The following is a 22,287-nucleotide window of genomic DNA, read 5'->3' on the forward strand; positions in this document are numbered from 1 at the left end:
TGCCACTTGAAGAGCCAGGCGTCGCACGCCAAGCTGGAAAGAGCCACATTGAAGTGGGTGTACCACTTGAGCATCAAGGCGTGGCACGCCAGTACAAGTTTCCAGAAAAGAGGTTGAAAGCCAAAAAGCCTAGGTGTGCCACTTGGTGTAGAAGGCGTGGCACGCAGCTCTCAACTCTCACTTTGGCATGCCACTTGAAGGACCAGGCATGGCACGCCAGCCACTGAACCAAGGCAAAATACTGGGTGTGGCACGCCAGTTATATTTTCCAAAGAAGGAGATAGGAGGCCAACCATATGGGTGTGCCATTTGGCATCGAAGGCGTGGCACGCCAGCTCTAGAATTTCACTTGGGCGTGCCACTTGAGCTCTGGGTGTGGCACGCCAAAGAAGGGCCAAGCACACATAATGGGCGTGGCACGCCAGACCCTGGGCGTGCCACGCTAGTTCAACTTTCCAGAAACAAGAAGAAGGGCGAGAAGGCCTGGGCGTGCCACTTGAGGTAGAAGGTGTCGCACGCTAGGCTACACAAGTGCTTAAAGGACCCTAGGCGTGCCACTTAGGCTCAAAGGCGTGGCACGCCATGGAGGCCAAAGAAGGAGGGCGTGCCACTTGAAGAGTTGGGCATGGCATTTCAAGCCATATTTAGAGCTGGGCGTGGCACGCCACTGAAGCGCCAGTCACACGCCAGCTGGAAGATCATGTTTATTGAGTTTCTTTTCCCTCCAAATTATATTTTTCTTTTCACTTTTGTATTTTCTTTATTTTCTAGTGCTAGGAGTAGTATAAATAACCCCTGAAAGTACTGAGAAAGGGGTTAAGCAGTTGAGCTATTAGCTATAGTTAGATTTACCTTTCACTTTATCATCTTTTCCATCTCTTGTACTTCTCTCTGAGCTATGAGTAGCTAAATTCCCTCTCATTGAGAGAGGGAGCTCTATTGTACTTGATGGATTAATGATAGTTAATTTCTTCTTCTCTTCATCTTCTCTTTGATTTGCTAGAAGGAATTTTGTTTTAATGTTAGTATTCGATTATCTTGGAAAAGAGATTGAATGCAAAATAGGTTTCATGGGAACCTTGGGAAAGGAAACATGAATCCAAGCTAGAAATCCCTTCTCACACTTGAGTAGGATCTGGGTTTTGGTGTTTGGATATGGTGGCATATAATCCTCCCTCTACTTGGACCTATGATGATGTGTGGTATAATCAAGGGCCAAGCATATCTCTCTTCATGAGCAATTATATCAAGGAATTGGCTATTGATCAAGATCTGAGAGATTGAGTCACCAAAGGATTGGGCTCAATCAATCATGATTGCCAAGAGGTTAATGAGTTGCATGATTGAAGAGGACATGAGCTGAATCTAATCCAAAGAGAACAACATCTCCTGATCTCAATGAATTTCCCTATTCTTATCTTCCACTTTCTTTATAGCTTTCTTTATATTCTGCAATTCCCCATTTCCATTTACAATTAAGTCATTTATGTTTCTGCACTTTACATTATTGTCATTTCTGTTTCTGCACTTTACTGCTTATATTTACTTTTGAGCCATTTATGTTTCTGCACATTTACCATTCTGCAATAACAATCTATTCTGCTGAATTTAACTAATTCAGCAATTAATTAAAGTTGCTCAAATCTACCAATCTCTATGGATACAATCCCACTCCACTGTGGGTTATTACTTGACGATAATTTTTTGTGCGCTTGCCAAAAGAATGGATTCATCATTTTTATATGGGGTGTGAATTTCGGTCATCACATCTCCCTTTTGCTCTTAAAGCCACAAAGAGCTCTAAGTTGCCCATCCGTCTCAAGCAAACCATATTCAAGCGGGCTAATTAAGCTTAGAGATGAGAGATTTACCCACTTGAATGAAAGAATGGATGGTGATGGCTTGGGGAGAGGTATTCCGATGTCCTTGTAAGGTCTACTCCCTTGTGTTCTTCCTTGATTACTTCCACCTCTAAGCAAGCTTCTTCAATTTCAACATCTTCCTCTTGGTAGCTTTCTTCTAATTCAATCTCTTCTTCATTGCTTACCAAGGGCATGGGAGGTTGTGCTTCTTCTTCTTGAATCTCTATTTCAAGTCCCATGGGAGAGGATTCAATTATAGATAAGAATTCACCAATAACTGAATCCATCTCTTGATAAACCTCTTCAAAATCTCCAACCATGAGATGCTTTGGAGATTGTACACCCTCCTCAACATCAATTTCAAGCTTCTTGGAAGAGGGGCTCCATGATGCTACATTCCCATGGACTTTCCACATCTCCTAAATCTTCAACCACTTCTTCCTTTTCTTTAACAATCATAGGTTCCTCCAATTGCTCCAATACAAAATTCCACTCTTTATTCTCCACCGGAGTTTCTAATCTCTCCTTCATGCTATGCTCTTCAATTGATTCTCCACGTGTGACCATGGGAGTGCTTTGAGGGTTCAAGCATTGGGAGGCTAAAGTGTTTACTACCTTGGTCAAGGTAGCCACAAATTCTAGTGTCTCCCTTTGCATTTTCCTTTGCCCTTGAAGTAACAAAGCGAGAGAATCATCCATTGGGGCTTGGAGTGGATAGGAAGGTTCATTATTTTGGAGAAAGGGTTCATAATAGGAAGGTGGTTCTTTTTGGTAAAAATATGGAGGTGGTGTATATGAAATGTGTGGTTCTTGGGAGTATTGATGTTGAAATTGTGGTGGCTCTATGGATTTTCTAACATAATGGTCACAAGGATGAGGTAAGGGTGATTGGTTGTATAATGGATGAGGGTCATAGGAAGGTGTTTGGTAAAAAGGGGCTTGTGAGTATGGTTAAAGGCTATGTTGAGAATGAGGTTCATAGGCATATGGTGGTGGTTGTTGATAGTCATAATGAGGTCTACCATAGCCATTAGATTGATACGCATTAGGAGTGGAATTATACCCATGAGAAACCGGAGGAGGTTGTTGCCAAGAGGGTTGTCTATAAGCTTGGGGCTCCTCCCACGTTTGATTGTTCCATCCTTGATGCATATCCTCATTGAAGCTTCCATTTCCTACAACATAGTTTGAACCAAACTCATAGCCAAATGGATGAGAATTCATGATAGCATGAGCAAATAAAAACAAAAACTAGTAACAAATAAAGAGAACAAACTCCTACAACTACTAAAAACTAACAAAGAAGCAAAAGGAAAACATATTCACAATATTCACATATATAGAATAACCAATAACAAGGCACACATTTGCAATTTCCCGGCAACGGCGCCATTTTGATGATCGGATTTTTTGTATGGTTTAGAATATCATAATAAATTCTCGTTACAAGTATAGTTCTAAACCAACAATGAATCTTCACAAGAAAATTTGATGATCGGATTTTTGTATGGTTTAGAATTTAACAATAAATTCTTGTTGCAAGTATAGTTCTAAACTAACAATGAATCTTCACATGCAAAAAAATTTTTGTCACAAGTAACAAACCCCAATAAAAATAACCGAAGTATTCAAACCTCGGGTTGTCTCTCAAAGAAATTACAGGGAAGTGTTCTTGTTATTGGTTATGGGTTGTATATTTTGGGGTTTTGAGATAAGATATATGAAAGATAAATTGCAAGAAAGTAAATGGAAACTCAAATGATAAAAAGGTCTTGGTAAGGAATAATGGTTAAGGATCTATATCCTTGTCACTAACCACAATATGATAATCGCAAGGATCAATCCCATTAAGTAATCCTCTAACGAGTAAAAGAAAATCAAATGAACTACACCAATCCTAATCCATAAGTCCTAGCCATCTTACTAATTAATTTAGGGAAGGCTAGAGTCAATGGACACCAATTATGAAGACTTGGACATTAGCAACTCAAGTTCACCTAAGTTACCATCCCAAGCCAAGAACACAAAAATCTATTCTAACATCCTTCCAAGCATTCAATCAAACACTTGGATGGAATAAAAGGAAAGCAAGATAAAATTTCAAGGAAAGTAGATCTACAACTACCAAAAGCAAGGAATTAACAACAATAAGGAAAATCAACAATAAAGTAAATCAAACATAAATTGCATTAAAGAAAAATAGAAGAAACAAGAGTGCATCAATAACAAAGTAAACAATTACAAGAATGAAATGCTAAACTAGAGAAAGAAAAGGTAGAGGAGCAAGAAACTGTAAAGGAAAAGTAAATCAAGGCATGAATTAAACCTAGATCTAAGAAATCCTAATCTACATCTAACCTAATTCTAGAGAGAAGAGAGAGCTTCTCTCTCTCTAGAAACTATCCTAAAGCATGATGAAATTCAATTATGTGTCCCCCCTTGACTCCTCTTGATTTCTACATGTAATAGGCTCTGGAATGAGTTGGATTTGGGCCTGGGAAGCCCAGAAATCGCCCCCAGCGTTTTCACTTTAATGAGGTCACGTGCGAGCATCGACGCGTACGCATAGGTCACGTGTACGTGTCAATTGGCATTTTTGCTTTCCAGGCGTATGCGTCATGTCACGCGTACACGTCGCCATTCGACTTCAAATTCACGTGCGCGCGTCTGTTACGCATGCGCGTCGATGAATGCATCCCAAATCCTTGATTTTTCATGATTTCTCCACTTTGCATGCTTTTCTCTTCACTCCTTTGATCCATTCCTAGCCTTGCCAACCTGAAATCACTTAACAAACACGTCAAGACATCGAGTGAAATCAAAGGTGAATTAAAATTAACCAATTAAAGGCCTAAAAAGCATGTTTTCACTCTTAAGCACAAATTAGGAGAAAATCATGAAACAATGCTATTTCATTGAATAAATGTGGAAAAAGGTGATAAAATTTACTCTATTAAGTATAAAATATACCACGAAATAATGGTGCATCACGCACGTTTTGGGGGTGGGGTGGGTTGGTGTTTTAAGGTTTTTAATATACCGGTTCGGTTCGGTTCGGTTGGGGTTTTCATAATCACAATCGAAAATCGAACCAAACCGCAATAAAAACAGCAAAATGTATTTTTTTTTGTTTTTGGTTTATTCGATTTTTGGTTTTTTCGGTTCGGTTGGTCGGTTTAGATCGATCCGGATCGGTTTTGAACACCTCTAGCTGTCGCCGCCGGTGGGGACAGACCATGGGTGCCGTCGTCACTCAACGTTCCTCTTCTCCTTGTCCCATTCTCATCGTCTGCTCGTAGTTGCTCGATCTTCATCTCTATCTCGCCGTTCCTCCCTCGCTGTCAACTTAGTTACTCCTTCACCAAATCTGCTCGGAGCTATTGTTGGCGTCACTATCTCTATCCTTATCATCAAGCTTGTCTCTATCTTCGAGCCCTCTCTTTCCCTCTCTGTGAACGTCTCTCTTCTGCTGCCGTGGACTCTTCACCGTCTCTCTGCCGCTGTGAAATTACAGTGTTTGATTATATTACTCTCTCTTTCTTCGATTAATTTTTTATTTTGTTAATTATAATAGTTCTGAGTTGCTATAATTTTTATTTTGGATTCTAGTAGCTAGACAGAATAGATTTTGGTTACTGTGTAAAAATTTGATTAACTCTGTTGATTAATTTTATTGCTGGGCAGAATATATTCTGGTTACTGCTACTTTTTTTGCCTTATTAATTGTATGAAATTGGAATAATTATATTGATGGTGCTTTACTGGTTTGTTAAATTTTGATTTCAATGATTTTGGAGTTTTGGTTTCAGTTCAGTTCTAGACTTCTGATATGATAAGATACCGATGTTAATTAACATTCTAGGAATGAGTGTTGTATATGAAATACCATATCTTTATTAATTGAAATAATTAATTCTTTGGTGAATGGAGTTTCAATTGTGGCCTTGAATATGGTTATTAAGATAGGTGAAAGAGTTTTGATGCTATGCGATTTGATTTGGTTGAGAATTATGGTTCAAGCTTTTATTTGTTGTTTTTTTTATGTTTGTTTATATTTATATGGTTATTATTGGACTGGATCTAGAAGCATGGTTTTCACAATTCCCCTTTATACTTTGATTTTTTTCTTTTCTTTGAAATACTTTGAAGTTATTGTGTCAATTTTGTTCTTTGCTATGGGTGGTTAAGTGTGTTGAAAGCTTTGAGTCTTGGGCATTGTTATTATTGCAATTATTCTACTTTGTAGTTTTGAATAACTGAATTATTTTTCTTAAACGAGATTTGGCTTAGCCATCTTATTCATGACTCTTTTCTTTCGACCAATGGAAATTTATGTGGTGATAAGGACAAGTTAACACTTCATGGTCTTGTTCAGGTGTGTTTCATAGGCCTTTTTAAATCCTTCTTTTGAGGTTAAGCAATTTTGTTTTATATTTTTTATTTTTTAATTCATATTGTCCACAATCCCATTTCTAGTTATTTTTCTCCTATAGCACTATATCAAAATGCAAGAATCGGAAAAGAATCGTAAGTTAAATGATCTTCTTAATGCTTTGGACTTTAACTAAGTTGTTATTTTTGTAAAAAGTGTTAGCAGAGCTGCAGAGTTGAACAAGTTGCTTGTGGAGTGCAAATTTCCTTCAATATGTATACATTCTGGAATGTCACAGAAAGAAAGGTACTTACATGTTCTTTTTTATGTACAACCTGTCTATCTTTGGTTTCAGACTTTCTAAGATATCTTTGTATGCATGACATTCAATAAAATTATATTCCCACTCTTGAGCATTTATCTAATATTTTGAATTTTGTAATGACAGTGTGTTAAGTTCTTCTAATAGCTAACCTTTTTTATGTTTACTTATTTTCTCCTTGCTGGATCTTTCTCTAATGAAGGGGATTAGCAGTTTGCTTACTAGATTATTTATCTATTTAAAATATTTGCGTGGTTTTTTATTTCTACCTATCAAGTGAATAGTATCTTTTTAATAACATGTAATTTGTATTTTAGGTTGAAACGATACAAAGGCTTCAAAGAAGGGGGCAAAGGATACTTATGACAACAGAGTTAGTAGAAAGGGGTATCGACATAGAATGGGTTAACATAGTTATCAACTATGACATACCTGATTCTGCTGACAATTACTTGCACAGGGTAATTGCTTGCATTTCATTATGACTTTTTGTTTTGCGAAAAATGATATGAATTAAATTACCTAATTATCTATTGCTAATTTAACCATTATGCCATCCATATTTACATGGTTGTATTTGGTTTAAACTGATCGGTAGGAAGAACTGGTAGATTTGGAACCAAGGGACTTACAATTACTTTCGTGTCTTCGGCGGCTGAAACTAAAAGAGCATTTAGTTCAAGGATAAAGTAAAAAAGATAGGTGCTAGGTTGCAAATGCAACCAATAATGTCGTTAGTGATGTAAGTTGTTAATTTTTTACTATTAGCTACTTTTTTGTATTTAAAAGACTACCTTTTATTCATTGTGATGAAACTTGCAGTTGAATGCTAGGAATAAATCTGCAGTTGCAAAATACTATACCAAAAGAGTTTTACCTTGAAGGTAGTACTTTCTACTTACTACGAGCACTAGCTAATGCAGATTTTCATAAGCCTGGCATATTTATCCTTTGTTCATTATTAATAGCGCATAAATTAGACAATTTTCTAATGTGGCATGTGTTTTAGGAAAGGAAACTACTGAAAAATTCATTTTAATGTTTAAATTATAAAATTAATGATAAGAACATATGTATATAAAGTTAGACGGATCTTATCCATTTAGTTCCCTAAGTTTAAAATTTCTCATATTTCAAGTATTGCAATTTTTCTGTCGTAATGTATATATTCTAATATAAAAGAATTCACAAAACTAATGGATTTCATTCGGTAGAATGTCTCTGTATTGATACTGCTGACTGAGAAAGGACCAAGACACGTCCTTCTCTATGGTCTTCACTTAGCAGAAGTGGCAAGGCTATCAAGTTTAGTTATTTGGACAACCAGAATGATCACCTCTATAATTACAAAAAAAAAGGTAAATATAATCACATATTTTGTAGAATTTTTATTTAAAATAATTTTGAATAATTAGTATATTTTTGTGCAATTTTATATAGATATACTTGCATAAGTAAATAGTCAAATATATTAGGAAGGTTGTTTATTTGAAGAGCATAGAACAATTGTGAAATCAATTATAAAATTGTGTATTGACTTACTTTTATATTTGTTGTTATGGCTGTCACTTGTCTTAAGTATTTTCTACCATTTTTATCACTTGGAAACACTATCTTATTTGAATGTTATATTTATTTTGACTATGTAATTTTGGTCTGATAAATTTATTTCCTATAACTATCAGTTAGTCATTCTTATCGAAAAAGGCAAGCAAAGGAAAGCCCCTTACTTATATTCTCTATATGATTCATGCTATAGGTGTATGTATGCTACAAAGATTGATTTAAGATGTCACATGCCTTTAACAAATGTGCTTCTAAGATATCATATATATTGCCATGTTATTTTCCTATTTTTACGGGGTAATTTATTTGGACCATAATTATATTTCCTTTTTTTTAGATTGATGATACCGCTCAATTTTTTAGCAATTATTGTTTCAGACATTTCTAAAAATATTGGGTATGCATTTTTATATTTTTAAGTTTTAACTACATTAAACTAAATAAAAATTTGGACCATTTTTTCTACAAATAAAAAGATAACACGATCTTATTTAAATGATATTACAGGTACTCCAAAACAAAGTCTAAGATCTAATAATGGTGCATCTCGATGATTAATTTTGTCATAGTTTAAATGTATTTACTATTTAGTTCAGGATATTTATTTTTTAACATTATATATTATTTAATTTCATATATTAATATAGATACTACTTATAAGGATGTGGTTAATGTTTTTAATTTTGTATGATATAATTTTGTGCCGAAAAAGAACTTTTCTTTATTATAACATTTTATTTTGTTTTTTTATTTATCTTTCATGATTAATCACAGTTTTTAATGTGGCCATTCAAGTTAGCCATGAAAAAATAGAATAAAATAATTTGGGTTAACCACGAAAATAGTGTAGCATAACTCACCAACATTCGTCATAGAAAAAATGTGACAAAAAAACTCGGTCTATCAATATTAGTCACAGAAAAAAGTGTGGCAGAATAATACTTTTTGTTTAGATTATTTTTATTAAGCCGCAGTTTAGAGTGTGGGCAATGATATTAAAACTGCGGCTATTCAAATGTCTCCACAATTCATAAAACTGTAGCTAATAGACCAAAAATCGTAGCAAAATAAAAATATGTGTCGCCTTCGTTAACCACGAATCTCCATTCGTTGTTAATGTGTCATTGCCACGATTTTTCTTGACTTTAGTCACGATTTATTCCGTGACTAAAGGCTTTTTTTTTAGTATATATATATATATATATACACTAATAAAATTGCTATTTAAACATATCTGTTGCAATTTTCTTAAATATGTGTATTATAAAACCTCAACAATAATATTTTTACGAATAAAATATTATTTTAATTCTTAATTCTTTAGTTAAATTCTAGTTTTTTTCATAACGTTTAAAATTTTTTTTTTATTTTAAATATTTTATTTTATTTTATTTTTGTCTTTTGACTAAAATCAATTTTTTTCTTCTAAAATATTTTATTATTATTATTTTTTTATTTTTTTTATTGTTCTATTATATTTGCTCTCAAATCATTATAATTACGATTTTTCTATTACTTAAAAGAAAATCATAATTTAAAAGAGATATTTTTAGATGATAAATTTTAATTTTGATCAAAAAATTAAAATAAAATATTTGTGATAAAAATAAAATATTTCAAACGTTAATAACAAATTTAAAATTTAGTCTAAACATTAAAAACTATAACAGTATTTTATCCTAATTTTATGAAAGTTTCTTTTTTCACAAAATCAAATAAACAAGTTGCATAAGTAGCTCAAGGTGTTCTAAAAGGCAAGTTCAAGAAACATTGTTGTTATGTGAAAGGTAAATAGATAGAAATGATGGAGGATAGGACGGTGTACACGTGTATTCGTGTAATGGTGTATCCGTGTGTTGTTTCAATTTCCCGATATAGATAACAAGTTCGTGTAACAATAGATCAAATGATTGTGTACAAATAAGTTAATGAACAGAACTAAATTTAGGAACTAACATGATGTGAATAGAGAAAAGGATTGTGTTGTATGTGATGTGTGCGCAATAGGATAGGATTTCGAACAAGACAAGGGAATCTCGTATCATATGACCTAATAATAAAATAAAATAAAATAAATAAAAATTGAAATTCCCATATGCTGTTGAATTGAATAATCAATTGAAGGCATAGGAGCAGAAGAGGGGTTAATAAGATGGTGAGATTCACTGGCAAATTTGAATTCATGGGACTAGAGAAAAGGGTTATTTATTGGGAAAGTGGTGGTGGTTTTTTATACAAGCAAAGGAAGGTAGGGGCCTCAAGTGAGGAATTAGATTTGTTACTAAGTTTGGAAATTTTTGTGGAATCGTCCCATCACAAAAGGACACTACATAACATACATAAACATTACACAAACCCCATCTCCTGGCTAACCCTAATTTCTTCATTATTTCATTTTTCGATTATTATTATCATTATTATTGTTACCATTATATAGTGTGACAATGACATGTGACTCTTGCAGCTGTCACTTTCGTATTTCCATTTCAAGTGCTGCACCCACAAAAAGAGGGATTGCATAACAGGGCCCCTTCCCTTCACTACTATTTCATTTTCTTTCTTTTTATTTTTTTTTTCAAGGACTTCGCCTGGTGATATCATATCACCATGGTTGAAGGTTGAATTTCATTTAATTTCATTTTATAAATAGCTTTCAATTTTTTAAAAATGTTTGATTCATTTCTTGAAATGATATTTTGTGATTCAAAATTTGTTTCTTAGATTACAAAGGAATTAAATGAAACTATAATAATAAAATTTTAGAGACTATATTGAACATTTAAATCTTTATATTATAATTGAGGAAAAATTTAATTATTGAAGTATCAGTTAAAAAAATTATTTTCTATTGAAATTAGAGTACTCAATTTTATATCAATAAAAATAATAATTTTCTTTTACACCTATTTTTTAAAAAAATTTATTTATGTTTGAAATATAATTATTTATATACATCATCTTATCATCAGTTTAAATTAAAAAAAATAATTTCATACTATAGTATAAAATTTTTATAATTAATAGATGCAAAAAAAATGAAAAAAAAATTGTGCACAATCACAGTTCAAAAAAAAAAATCTTGCATAAAGAGGTGTATTAAGAATAGGTTTAATTACTCTGTTAATCTCTATAGTTTTGCAAAATTTTCAATTAGGTCCTTATACTTTTTTATCTTTTAATTGAATTTCTGCACTAATTTTTTTTTTCAATTAGGTCCAGGCAGTAATTAGCTTAATTTTATAGGGATCCAATTAAAAAAAAAATTGGTGTAGGGACCCAAATAAAAGAAAAAAAAAGTGTAAGAACCCAATTAAAACAAATTTTAGTGCAAGGACTCAATTGAAAGGAGAAAAAGTACAAAGACCTAATTAAAAATTTTACAAAACTGTAGAGACCAACAGAATAATTAAACCTTAAAAATACAAGTATTTATGTACCTTCTCCAATTGAGATAACTAATTTTATGATAATTTAATTGGATAATATTTAATTAATGTCTTATTTTGTAATCAAAAGTAATGAATAATTGTACACAAATTAAAGACACAAAACATTAGTCCTATTCATTGCCGGATAAGTTGTGTTTGTTTCTCTTTGTAATCCCAAAATGACAATTTTCTTATATCTTAAAATTTTTTCAATTTTGTGTAAGTAGCTTTTTATGATATCAATTATTACTTGAAGCCAATGGTATCATATATTGCACGTGATTTTTGTACCCATGAATTACCATAGTTATTTTGTATTATTGATCATCTGAGTGTATATATATATAAAGCATTATATATTGATCAAGATGGGGTCCAAATGAAGAAATTTAATTGTTTGATAATCAATTTCTATCAAATCAAAATTATGTGTGTTCTGCCTAATGTGTTGAAGTTGACTTCTTTCGGGTCATCCATCATAGGTACATGTTTATGTTCAAAGAAGAAGTTACTTGAAGATTTTTATTGTAGTTTTCTAATTTTCTTTTTTGTTTTTGTGGGATTTATTTCTCATCTCATATATATGCGCGCGCGTGCAGCCATGAATTTCATGGAACCTCTCCCACCTTAACGGGGTGGGCTTCTAATTCCAATGATTTTCATTACCACCATCCACTTTAGTAGTTGGTGCAATCACTGCTTCTGAGGCATATGCATGGGTTGCAAGGTGCTGGATGGGTAGCAACTACATAATAGCCAGTGGGAAAGTCTTATCTTTTCTTTTCCTCATTTGAAATTAGGAACATTATTTATGGGATTGGTTGCAATTTGTAGGAAAAATATAATAATGTATAACATCAATAGGGGAGGTGCTTTTTATTTTTCTCAAGTGAAATTATTGTGAAGAAATTAAATTAAAAAATGATTAAAAGATAATAAAAAAATATTATGTACACACCAAAAATTAGTTACTAAGTCAGTTAGTATATATTTATATATAAATACATATATTATTTAACTATTTTTAATATTTTTTTATATTCTAACATATATTATATATAAATAATTGATTTTGTGAATAATTTTTATATGTACGTAATATGGTTGAAAAATAATAAAAGAAGAAAATCAATTTATTTACTTTTATTTTATATCTTTGGTGAGCCAATTGAATGTTAGGGTTTCATCATTTTTTTTTTTTTGGTGACTAAGGTTTAACCATATAAGTGTGAGAAAATAGTAGTTTATTTTTGAGGAGAGATTAAAAATTAATTTCATATTAAAAGTATTGAATATATGGACCTTCATTCAACTAAGATTTTTTCCTATGTTATAAATAATATTTAGTATCATTAAGGTTGTACATATATATAATTGAAGATAGTAAGACAAATTTTTAACTTTAAGACAGCCCTTTTTTCCAAAAAAATTGTCTTCAATATAACTATAATAAAAAGTAAATCAAAACACTCATATTAAATAAATAAATATATGATTAATAATTATTTCATTATCCTAATTAGATGAGAGGTTTGTTAAAAATTAATATTATCTTTAAATTAAACATTAATAATTATTTTCTAAAAAAAAAATTGACAGACATATTCAACAAAGGTAGTATATCATATGATACCTTTATGTGTACTATAATCTTAAGGAGACAATAATTTAAAATGGTCTTATGTAACTACTTAACATATATAATTTTATATATGTAATATTATAGTTATACATTTATTATATTTAATATTATTTGATTATTTCAGTAGTAATTAACGTATATAAAATAAAATATTTTAAATTATTTTAAATTAATTTTTTATTATTTACCAAACATTTTTATTATCCATGATATAATGTACCAACAAATTAGAAGCAAAAGTTCCCATTGAAACCTTTCAAGTGATGGTCCAAACCAGTTAATTAAACTGACACCACAGTTGTTAATAAGCCAGAATGTTTTGCATTTGAATCTCAATTTCAACTCTGCGATTTTTATCCACTTTTCATGTGGCTGTGGAAACTGGAAACCGAACCAAAGCTATTATTTCATCACCTCAATAATGTAATAAACTTCTATATAGTTGCTAGGAAGTACAATTAATAATAGTGTCAAGGCTCTTTGAGTTGTACGGTAAACAAGTTTATCAGGATATCATATCGTTTATAGGTAATAACTAGTAACAGCAGGCATTCATTCCAATTATTGTAAACAAAATTTCATAATGAACTAACAAACTAATATAATAATCATAATTTTTAAAAAATAAATATATAGATGGAAGAAACCTGAAACATGTGACAAGATATATAAGATGGAATGTGTAGTAGAATTTGCAGCACATGTATGTTTCTAACAAGGTATGGTTTTGTTAGGAATTCAAATAAGGCAGATTTATAAATATAACATAGCATTTGATTATCTATGTAATTTTAACTTAACTAAAGTACACCAGATCACCCAAAAAAAAAAAAAAACCAAGAATAAAATATATAAATAAATATAATAGAAGAAGCATGAATACCCTAATTAATATCCACACTGGTTTATGCTAAATCAGTCATAATATAGTGGTAAAGTCTATTTTGGGTATTTTTTTTTATAAGAAAAATATTAGGAAACTAATACTTTTTATTAATATTAGCTAATATTTTAGATTAACATCTTATTTTATATTATTACAATTTACAATTTAAAACTTATTATTTAGGATTTAGAATTACTTAAATATTGACCAAAATTGATAAATTTTTTTATCATCTAGCGTTATATTTTTATAAATTAGTATCCTAATTACTGGTAGACAATATTTATTCCTAGTTTCCTACAGAAAAATATGTTCTAAATGTCTAGTTGAGTGTGATGACTGATGATGAGATAAATTGGAAGTAATTTTCATAACTATTAGGTGATATAATTTTTTTTTTGTGATTGAATTAGAACTAAGAAATTTTAGTATGTACGATGTCATAATCTATTTTATATTTGTTAAATAAGTAAACTGTAAACATTCATTCTTGATGTTTCCATATACATGTCCAATCTTGAGTATAATTAGATTTTATATATTTCTTAGGCATGCAATGAGAGCTTGGGATTAAATGTCACTATAACACTGAATAATGCTATATCATTATTGTAAGATCTCAAACTTTTTAAAATTAAAATATGAGCTATTTAAAATTTAAATTTTTATTTATGAAAGATTAAAAAATAATATTTAAAATGAAAACTGGATAGTTATTTTAAAAATTTTACTCTAAAATAGAGTTAACATATCCAAAACTCACAAACAGATCCATGTTGGACCCAAACCCAAAACTTATAAGCCTTCCATTTTCCACAATCCAGCACACTTTCTCTTCATTCATACGCATTGAGCACAAAGAAGAGAGAAGATGAATTCTAAGTGTACTATTTACCATCACACTTTTTTGTTCATAATTTTTATAGTTTTGATTGACAAGCGATTTGTAGTCACACGTCACTCTTTTCATATTCTTTAATTCTATTTAACTGTTGTGGTGAGTAAGTCCGAAACCCCTATTCCATTTTCGAATTTTCCATTCAATTTGTGTTTTTGGTATATGTGAGTTGAAATCTTGTGATTTTGGTTCCTTAGAGGTATTCTAGCATAGATTTTAAGTGGGATTCTATCCCTAATTTTAAGTAAAAATCCTAGTATGAATGTTGGAATAATTGTTGTGATCAGATTATATGGAGTAACTTGGGTGTTTGGTTTATTTTGGTGCGTACTGGATCCTTGGGCTGATGTAAAAGCACTTAATAGAGGTGTAGTGTCATTGGTTGAGGCATGGTTTCGATTCGAAAAGGGAATTTAAGGGGTTGTAGTTTGTCCTACTTATTCCATATTAAGCGGTTAAACACCTGCTTAGGTAAGATGCAAGGGTGGTGGTTTGTCCCACTTGCTCCAGATAAAGGTATAAGACATTAAGGTAAGATGTTCGGGTTGTAATTTGTCCCACTTGTTTCGGGTTGAGACTTGAAACGCCCTGGATAAGATGCAAGGGTTGAGGCTTGTCCTACTTGTTTCGGGTTGAAATTGTAAACACCTACCTCGGTAAGATGCAAGGATTGAGGTTTGTCCTACTTACTCCTAGGTAAGCAGGTAAGATGCAAGGGTTGCGGTTTAGTCCCACTTGCTCCATGTTGTGGTGTTTCACATTCGGGTTAGCTGCTGCATGTGTGTCAAGTTTGGCATTATAACCAACAAATAAGCTCATGACTAATAGGACATTCATGCAACATACTGCATCTTTTTGCACTTGTTTGGGTGTACTTTATTGCCTTTAGTTTGTCTATTTGAATATTTCTATTTAACTACTAATTGCCATATTTGCTATAATTACGCTTGATTGTATCTAAACTTCATTACTTGTGATTGTGACTAGATGATTCGGATTGTGGTGGTTGAACGTTGATTGTTTTGCTTAGGTCGAATGGCGTGATTTGATTATACGTTGGATCAGAGGCTGGGATTTAATTTTGTTTGGTTCGGAGGCCGTGATTTAAGTATATGTTGGGTTCGAGGCTGTAATTTGATTTTGTTTGGGTCTGAGGTCGTGACTGTTAGGACGGAGGCCGTGATTAGATAAGTTATATGTCTTGGTAAATTTTAGTGAAATATGATATATATTTTGATTTGTGGCGGTGTAATTGATGATTTTGGTTTTGAACGGATGAATTTCAAATGGAGAATTTGGTTTGGTAAATTGATGAATAAAGGTTGGATGGATTTAAAAATAAAATAAATTGAATTAGAAAAAAGAATTCATAAAACGAGCAATAATCGCTGCTGTTAAACAAATTTTGATTATATATATATCCTTCTATAATAATTCTTAAACTCCTCTAGTGAGATTGTGTTAGATTTTTACTTTTCTACAGTCTTATTCTTTTCAGGAAATAGACAAAAAAATCGATGATGATTCTACTAAACTTTTGATCGTGCTTTTTTTTGATGTATTTTCTTAGTTATTGATTTTCTCTCGCTCTTATCATTAATTTTTTAATTTTTTGTCAAGAAGGATAGGAATGTTTAATTTGATTGCTTTTATATACATATATGCTTATAAAAGTTATTCTTGTTAATGCAAAGTGTGATGTGTATATATATTTTGTATCTATGTATGTATGTATATATAAAACAAAAAATATCTCCAATTTTTTAAAGAAAATTCAATGCAATTTTCAGCCAAAAGATCCTACTATAAATGTATGTTTAAAGCGATTGTAATATTTGTTATATCAGAATAGCATAACCAGAAGTGTAGTATTTTGATAACATGAATGTTACAATTAATAAAATTTATTATTTTAAATTAATATTTTATTAATAAATATATTATTAATTAAATTTTATACTCAAAATCTTAAAAATTAAATTCTAAATTCTGAATTATAAATTATTCTGATAATATAAAAATAAAATATTGATCCAATACCTTTATTAATATTAATAAAAAATATTACAACTACATTTTTCTTAATTTATTTTACATTTTTTAAAATTATTATCGAATTATCTTTTACAATGAGAGTTAATTCACTTAAATTTAAAAAAATCTCAACATAGATATCAGAAGAGTAATGTTAGAGAATTAACTTATTTTATAAAATTATTTTATTTATCTTAAATTTTAGATTTTTAATAATAAAATTTAAATTTTAAATGCTAAATTTAAAAAAAAATAGTTAATATTAATTAATTAAGTTATTATTGTACTTTCCATATTAAAATTAGAAATTGGCGTGATGATATATATATATATATATATTCACATTTACGAATATATTAATAAAAGAAAAATTAAAGATTTTTGGCGAATGTGGATTGTTTGTATTAGTGTCAGCGCATGGTGGCAGCTATGCTCATGTCTGCAAAGAAAGCATGCAAGCAATATGGTACTATGAACAAGACTACTATGTATCATAGTAAATTACATACAAATAAAATAAAAATAAATAAATCATGTTTTCTTTTCTTTTCTTTTTGGGTCTATACGCTAAGCTAAAATCACCACCTATGAATCTATCTTCCTATTCCTATATATGACTACTCCACTTCCCTCTCTTTGAATAAATAAAACCCTACAAACTGAAAGAAACGTTGTTTCTTGATTCATCATTCATTCTCTCTACTGTACTAGCACTAGTCTCTTTTCTTCTTTAACTTGCTCTCATTTGAAACATGAACCAGCAGGACGAGAAAGCCACCATGGATCTTGTTCCACCCTCTGAGCACCTCTGTTACGTTCGTTGCAACTTCTGCAACACTGTGCTTGCGGTAATAAATAAAATAGAATTTGTATGTATGAAGCATGGTGAGTTGAGGGTGATGGTGTGGTTGTTGTTGTTGTTTTAGGTTGGGATACCATGCAAGAGGCTGCTGGATACTGTGACAGTGAAGTGTGGTCACTGCAGCAACCTCTCGTTTCTGAGCACCAGGCCCCCTCCACCTCCAGCCCCTTTCTCTCACACCCATCAAACCACCACCATTGATCACACCCTCACTCTCCAGGTACACACAAAATTATTCAGCTTTGGCGTCGACATGTATGTGGCTGGTTTTTTAATTAATTCTGTTCTATATATTGTTGATTTTATTTGTCTTCTTGATTTTTTTAGTTTCGGTAGTATTTTATGTTGTGTCTTTTATGGCTTATATGATCTTGTTTTTGAGTCTTTTTACTCTAGTTCGATCTTTGGAGGATTTGAATTACTAGAAAAAAAATGTACACAAAAATTAATAATTAATTAAATAATATTAAAATGTAAAATATATAATATAGATTTTGGATACGCGGATAACCTTTTTTATGCATATATGCTCTTTCACATTGTGTTGAGAATTTATGATTAACAGTACTTATTAGTTAATAATTCGATTTCATTCTTGTTCCTTGTTTCCTTCCTTGGTAAAAGCAGGGTTTCTATGGTGATTCGAAGAAGGGGCAAGGATCATCTTCATCGTCCTCACCAACTACATCAAACGAATCAGTCTCCCCTAAAGCAGCACCTTTTGTTGTCAAACGTACGTATTACTTGATTAGCTTTAACAATCAAAATTTTGTGTGATTTGTTTTTGAATATTAACAAATATTACACACGCATACAGCACCTGAGAAGAAGCACCGTCTTCCATCTGCATACAACCGTTTCATGAAGTAAGTGCAAAAAAAAAAAAAAAAAAAGAAAGAAAGAAAAGAAAAGATTCAGTGTGTTTGTTTTGTCTTTTACTACGCTGAGATCGATATATATAGATCTAGAAATTACCTTAACAGATTCATCAACTTTAAAGTAAAACTGGGTTTCTTGTTTTGTTTTGATTTGATTTGATGTATGTAAATGTCAGAGAGGAGATTCAGCGCATCAAAGCAGCCAACCCTGAGATCCCACATCGAGAAGCTTTCAGCGCTGCAGCCAAAAATGTATCTCTCTTTTCTCTTTCTTTCTTTCTCTCTTTTCGTTTAGGGCTTTAGGCACATGTAGGGTTACCACCACCACTGCACATGCTTTATTCATAATTCATATATACATAAGTTTATATTAATATCTTGGGATAATATTGTTTATATTGTTTTATAATATTTCTAAGTGACATTATCGTTAGTTTAACAACACTTACACAGTCATCATCGTTACTATAACATAATAATACTAAAATTCATCTATATATATTACATTCATCTTGATAATGTTCCTTATTAGATCTTACATAATGCATAATTATATCTTACATAATGCATAAGTTGTTTGAATAGTTTAGGAATGTTTTAATTTTTTTTACTTTTTACTTATACCACTATTCATTCATTACAGTAAACTTAAGTAATTTATACCATTATAGGTTAAATTAATCCAAACTGTTTTGATTTTTTAAGATTATAATTTCTTAATTCGTATGCATTTGTGAAATTAGTGACTCATTTAACTTGTAGATAGACAGATCTAATAATTAATATCTTATACCTAATTAATTTTTGTGTTTTTGTTACAAAATTGCATCACAGTGGGCAAGGTTTATTCCAAATTCGCCTGCAAGCTCAGTTGCTGCAAGTAAAAACAATGTAAGGATATAATTGTTAATTATCATTATTTACTATTATTTTAAAAAAATATTTTTTGTTTGCCACGCATTGATCTCCAATAGAAATTAAATGTTTGTTAACTTCTATTTTCTCATTTGTGCAGGAATGAGAGAGTGGTGGCAAAAGGAGATATTCGGAGAGAAAAGCAAGTCAATTTAGTGTCTCAGTAGTGTCACTTCTTGTTAGTTATAATGATAATATAATAATAAAAACCCTACTATATGTTATGTTCTAAAATAGTTGTCTTTAATTTCCTTTAGTGTTGGGATTGGACATTATGCCATCATGTACGAGATTCCAGACCATCAGTTTATTAATGAAGGCAAGACTTAATTGCCACTTATTTTATTAATATATATCGATCTTTGACACAAAAGCTGTTTGATTGTTGTAGAAATATTTATTGTCTATATGTTAATTTTCTGCTGATTATTATGTTAGCCTTTTGGCAAGGCAAAAGCGCTAGGGTTTAATCCATTTTTCATTATTTATGGTATCGATTATATATTATTAATTTTATAATTAAAATTAATCATATAACATTTTTTAAAATTTATTATATGTTATTAATTTAATATTTAAAATATATCATATCACATTCTATTTTATTATAATTAAAATAATTTCTTTTAAAATTAAAGAATTTTTTTCCATTTTCATTCACTCTATTTCTAAAATTTATTATCAAAATATTATTCTTTTTCAATTTTTTTTTCAGATGCCCTACTTTGCACTGTAGCATTTTTTCGGTATCTTGATTGAATTATCTATTTAAAAAGCGTTTCTAATAATAAAAATGCTAATCCATAAAGCATTTATTATACCGAAGACGCTGAAGTAGAACACGAATTTTATATTCCATTATCTCTCTCATTTGATAAAATCTTTAATATTTATTATAAAAACGTTAGATATTATTAATTTTATTAAATTTTACAATAAAAATAAAATATTGAGATACATTCTATTCTAAAAATTTTATAATTCTATAATATTATTATGGATAAAAGTATTAGTATATTATTTATTTCACAATCAAAAAGTGTTATATGATATTTTTTTATTACAATTGAATTAAAATATTTTTTTTAAAATCAAGAAAGTCTTTCCTTCTTCCTCTTTTATTTTTTTTATCTCTTCCTCTTCCATTCACTCTACCTTTTTTAAATATCTATATTATATAACTAATGTGATAATTAAAATATATCACACGAAACTCTCATTACAACTAAAATAAAAATACATAGAATAATATAATTCCAAAAATATAACAAGCATATTAAGTTTATAATAAAAATATAATTAAAAAGTGATCTCATAATATTATTTACACAAAAAAATATATAATTATTAAATTCATACTTTTTTATTTTTTATTTATAGCTCAATTTTTATCATTTATCTTTTTAATTTATAATATTTTTTAAATATCTATTATATATAATTTGAAAAGAATATCAATATTATAATTAGAGTTAATATTCAATTATTTAAGAAAAATATTTTGAGTTAATTTTATAATTATTAATGTAAAATTTTTATATTAATATTTAACTATAATTTTATAAATATATAAAAAATTTTATTTTTAAAAATAAATATAAAAATTAATTATTATTTATATAATAGACCTAAAATTTAATTAAATATAAAATTATACACGTTAAATTTATTTTTTAAGATAATTAATAGTAAAATTAAATATTAATAAAAATTAAACTCTTTTATATAATAATAAATTAAATAAGTTAATAAATTTTTTTTATAAAAAAAAATAACTAAAAAGTTTATCACTTGATTTTTTGAAATTTACAGGAGCTAGTGCAGTGTAATTCTGGACGAAAGAAATTTGTCTTCATAACTTTTTCGTAAGAGTGATCCTTGACTATGTGGATTTTTTTTTGTTGTAATCCATAAAGCTAGGAAGTAGGAACACACCACATAATTTTAAAGAATTTATAATTTTATATTATTATTATTATTATGAACAAAAATATTAATTTCATAATTATATATGTAACTATATATACAATTTGTTTTAGAACAGGAATATCGTCGAATAATTTTTTAGGAAAAGTATAGGTAATCAATAATATTGTTAAACAATATGAATAATAGGATTAAAAGAGTAAATTAATTTTAAATTTAATTAGTAATATTAAATTAGAGTGTAGTGTCTTTTAGTTGAAATGGACCAATTTTAAAGTCTGTTATTTATATTGTTTAAATAAATCATTAGTTACTTATCATTCCTCAATTTTTTATGTGTGTAATAAATTTTATCAATCTTGTAGTTTAATTATACACGAATCTCTTAATTTTCTTATAAAAATTCCACAGACAAAATTTTGACCAACCGTTCAAACGGTGAGTATTTTGTAATTTTGTTTCTATATATATCGTTCTTATTTTGTATACGGGCAAAATTTTTTTTTCTCCGTCCATGAACGATATAACGGGAAATCTACTATTAAAATAGTCACAAAGCATTAATTATAATGACTATATTTTATATATTAAAAAGTGTAAACCATCAAAAATATATTTAAATTATTTAAATATTAATAAAAATATTTTTAAATTTTTTTATCAATAAAAATATCTTTAAATAATTTAAAAACGTAT

At 29.7% G+C, this 22,287-nt stretch overlaps 1 protein-coding gene and 1 pseudogene across 1 annotated transcript; both read left to right on the forward strand.

Moving 5' to 3' along the window:
• The first annotated feature begins 6,184 nt into the window (after window positions 1-6,184).
• Window positions 6,185-7,249, forward strand: LOC112748592 (DEAD-box ATP-dependent RNA helicase 15-like; annotated as a pseudogene).
• Window positions 7,250-17,686: 10,437 nt separating this feature from the next.
• On the forward strand, window positions 17,687-19,771 carry LOC112747066 (protein CRABS CLAW). Its single transcript, XM_025795121.3, has 7 exons — window positions 17,687-17,858; window positions 17,937-18,092; window positions 18,500-18,605; window positions 18,690-18,738; window positions 18,927-19,002; window positions 19,585-19,641; window positions 19,766-19,771. Exons 1-7 carry the CDS (start codon window positions 17,763-17,765, stop codon window positions 19,769-19,771), a joined length of 546 nt encoding a protein of 181 aa, XP_025650906.1. The 5' UTR covers window positions 17,687-17,762.
• The last annotated feature ends 2,516 nt before the right edge of the window (window positions 19,772-22,287 follow it).

The sequence above is a fragment of the Arachis hypogaea genome, chromosome 15, assembly GCF_003086295.3.
Source record: "Arachis hypogaea cultivar Tifrunner chromosome 15, arahy.Tifrunner.gnm2.J5K5, whole genome shotgun sequence".
Lineage (NCBI taxonomy): Eukaryota > Viridiplantae > Streptophyta > Magnoliopsida > Fabales > Fabaceae > Arachis > Arachis hypogaea.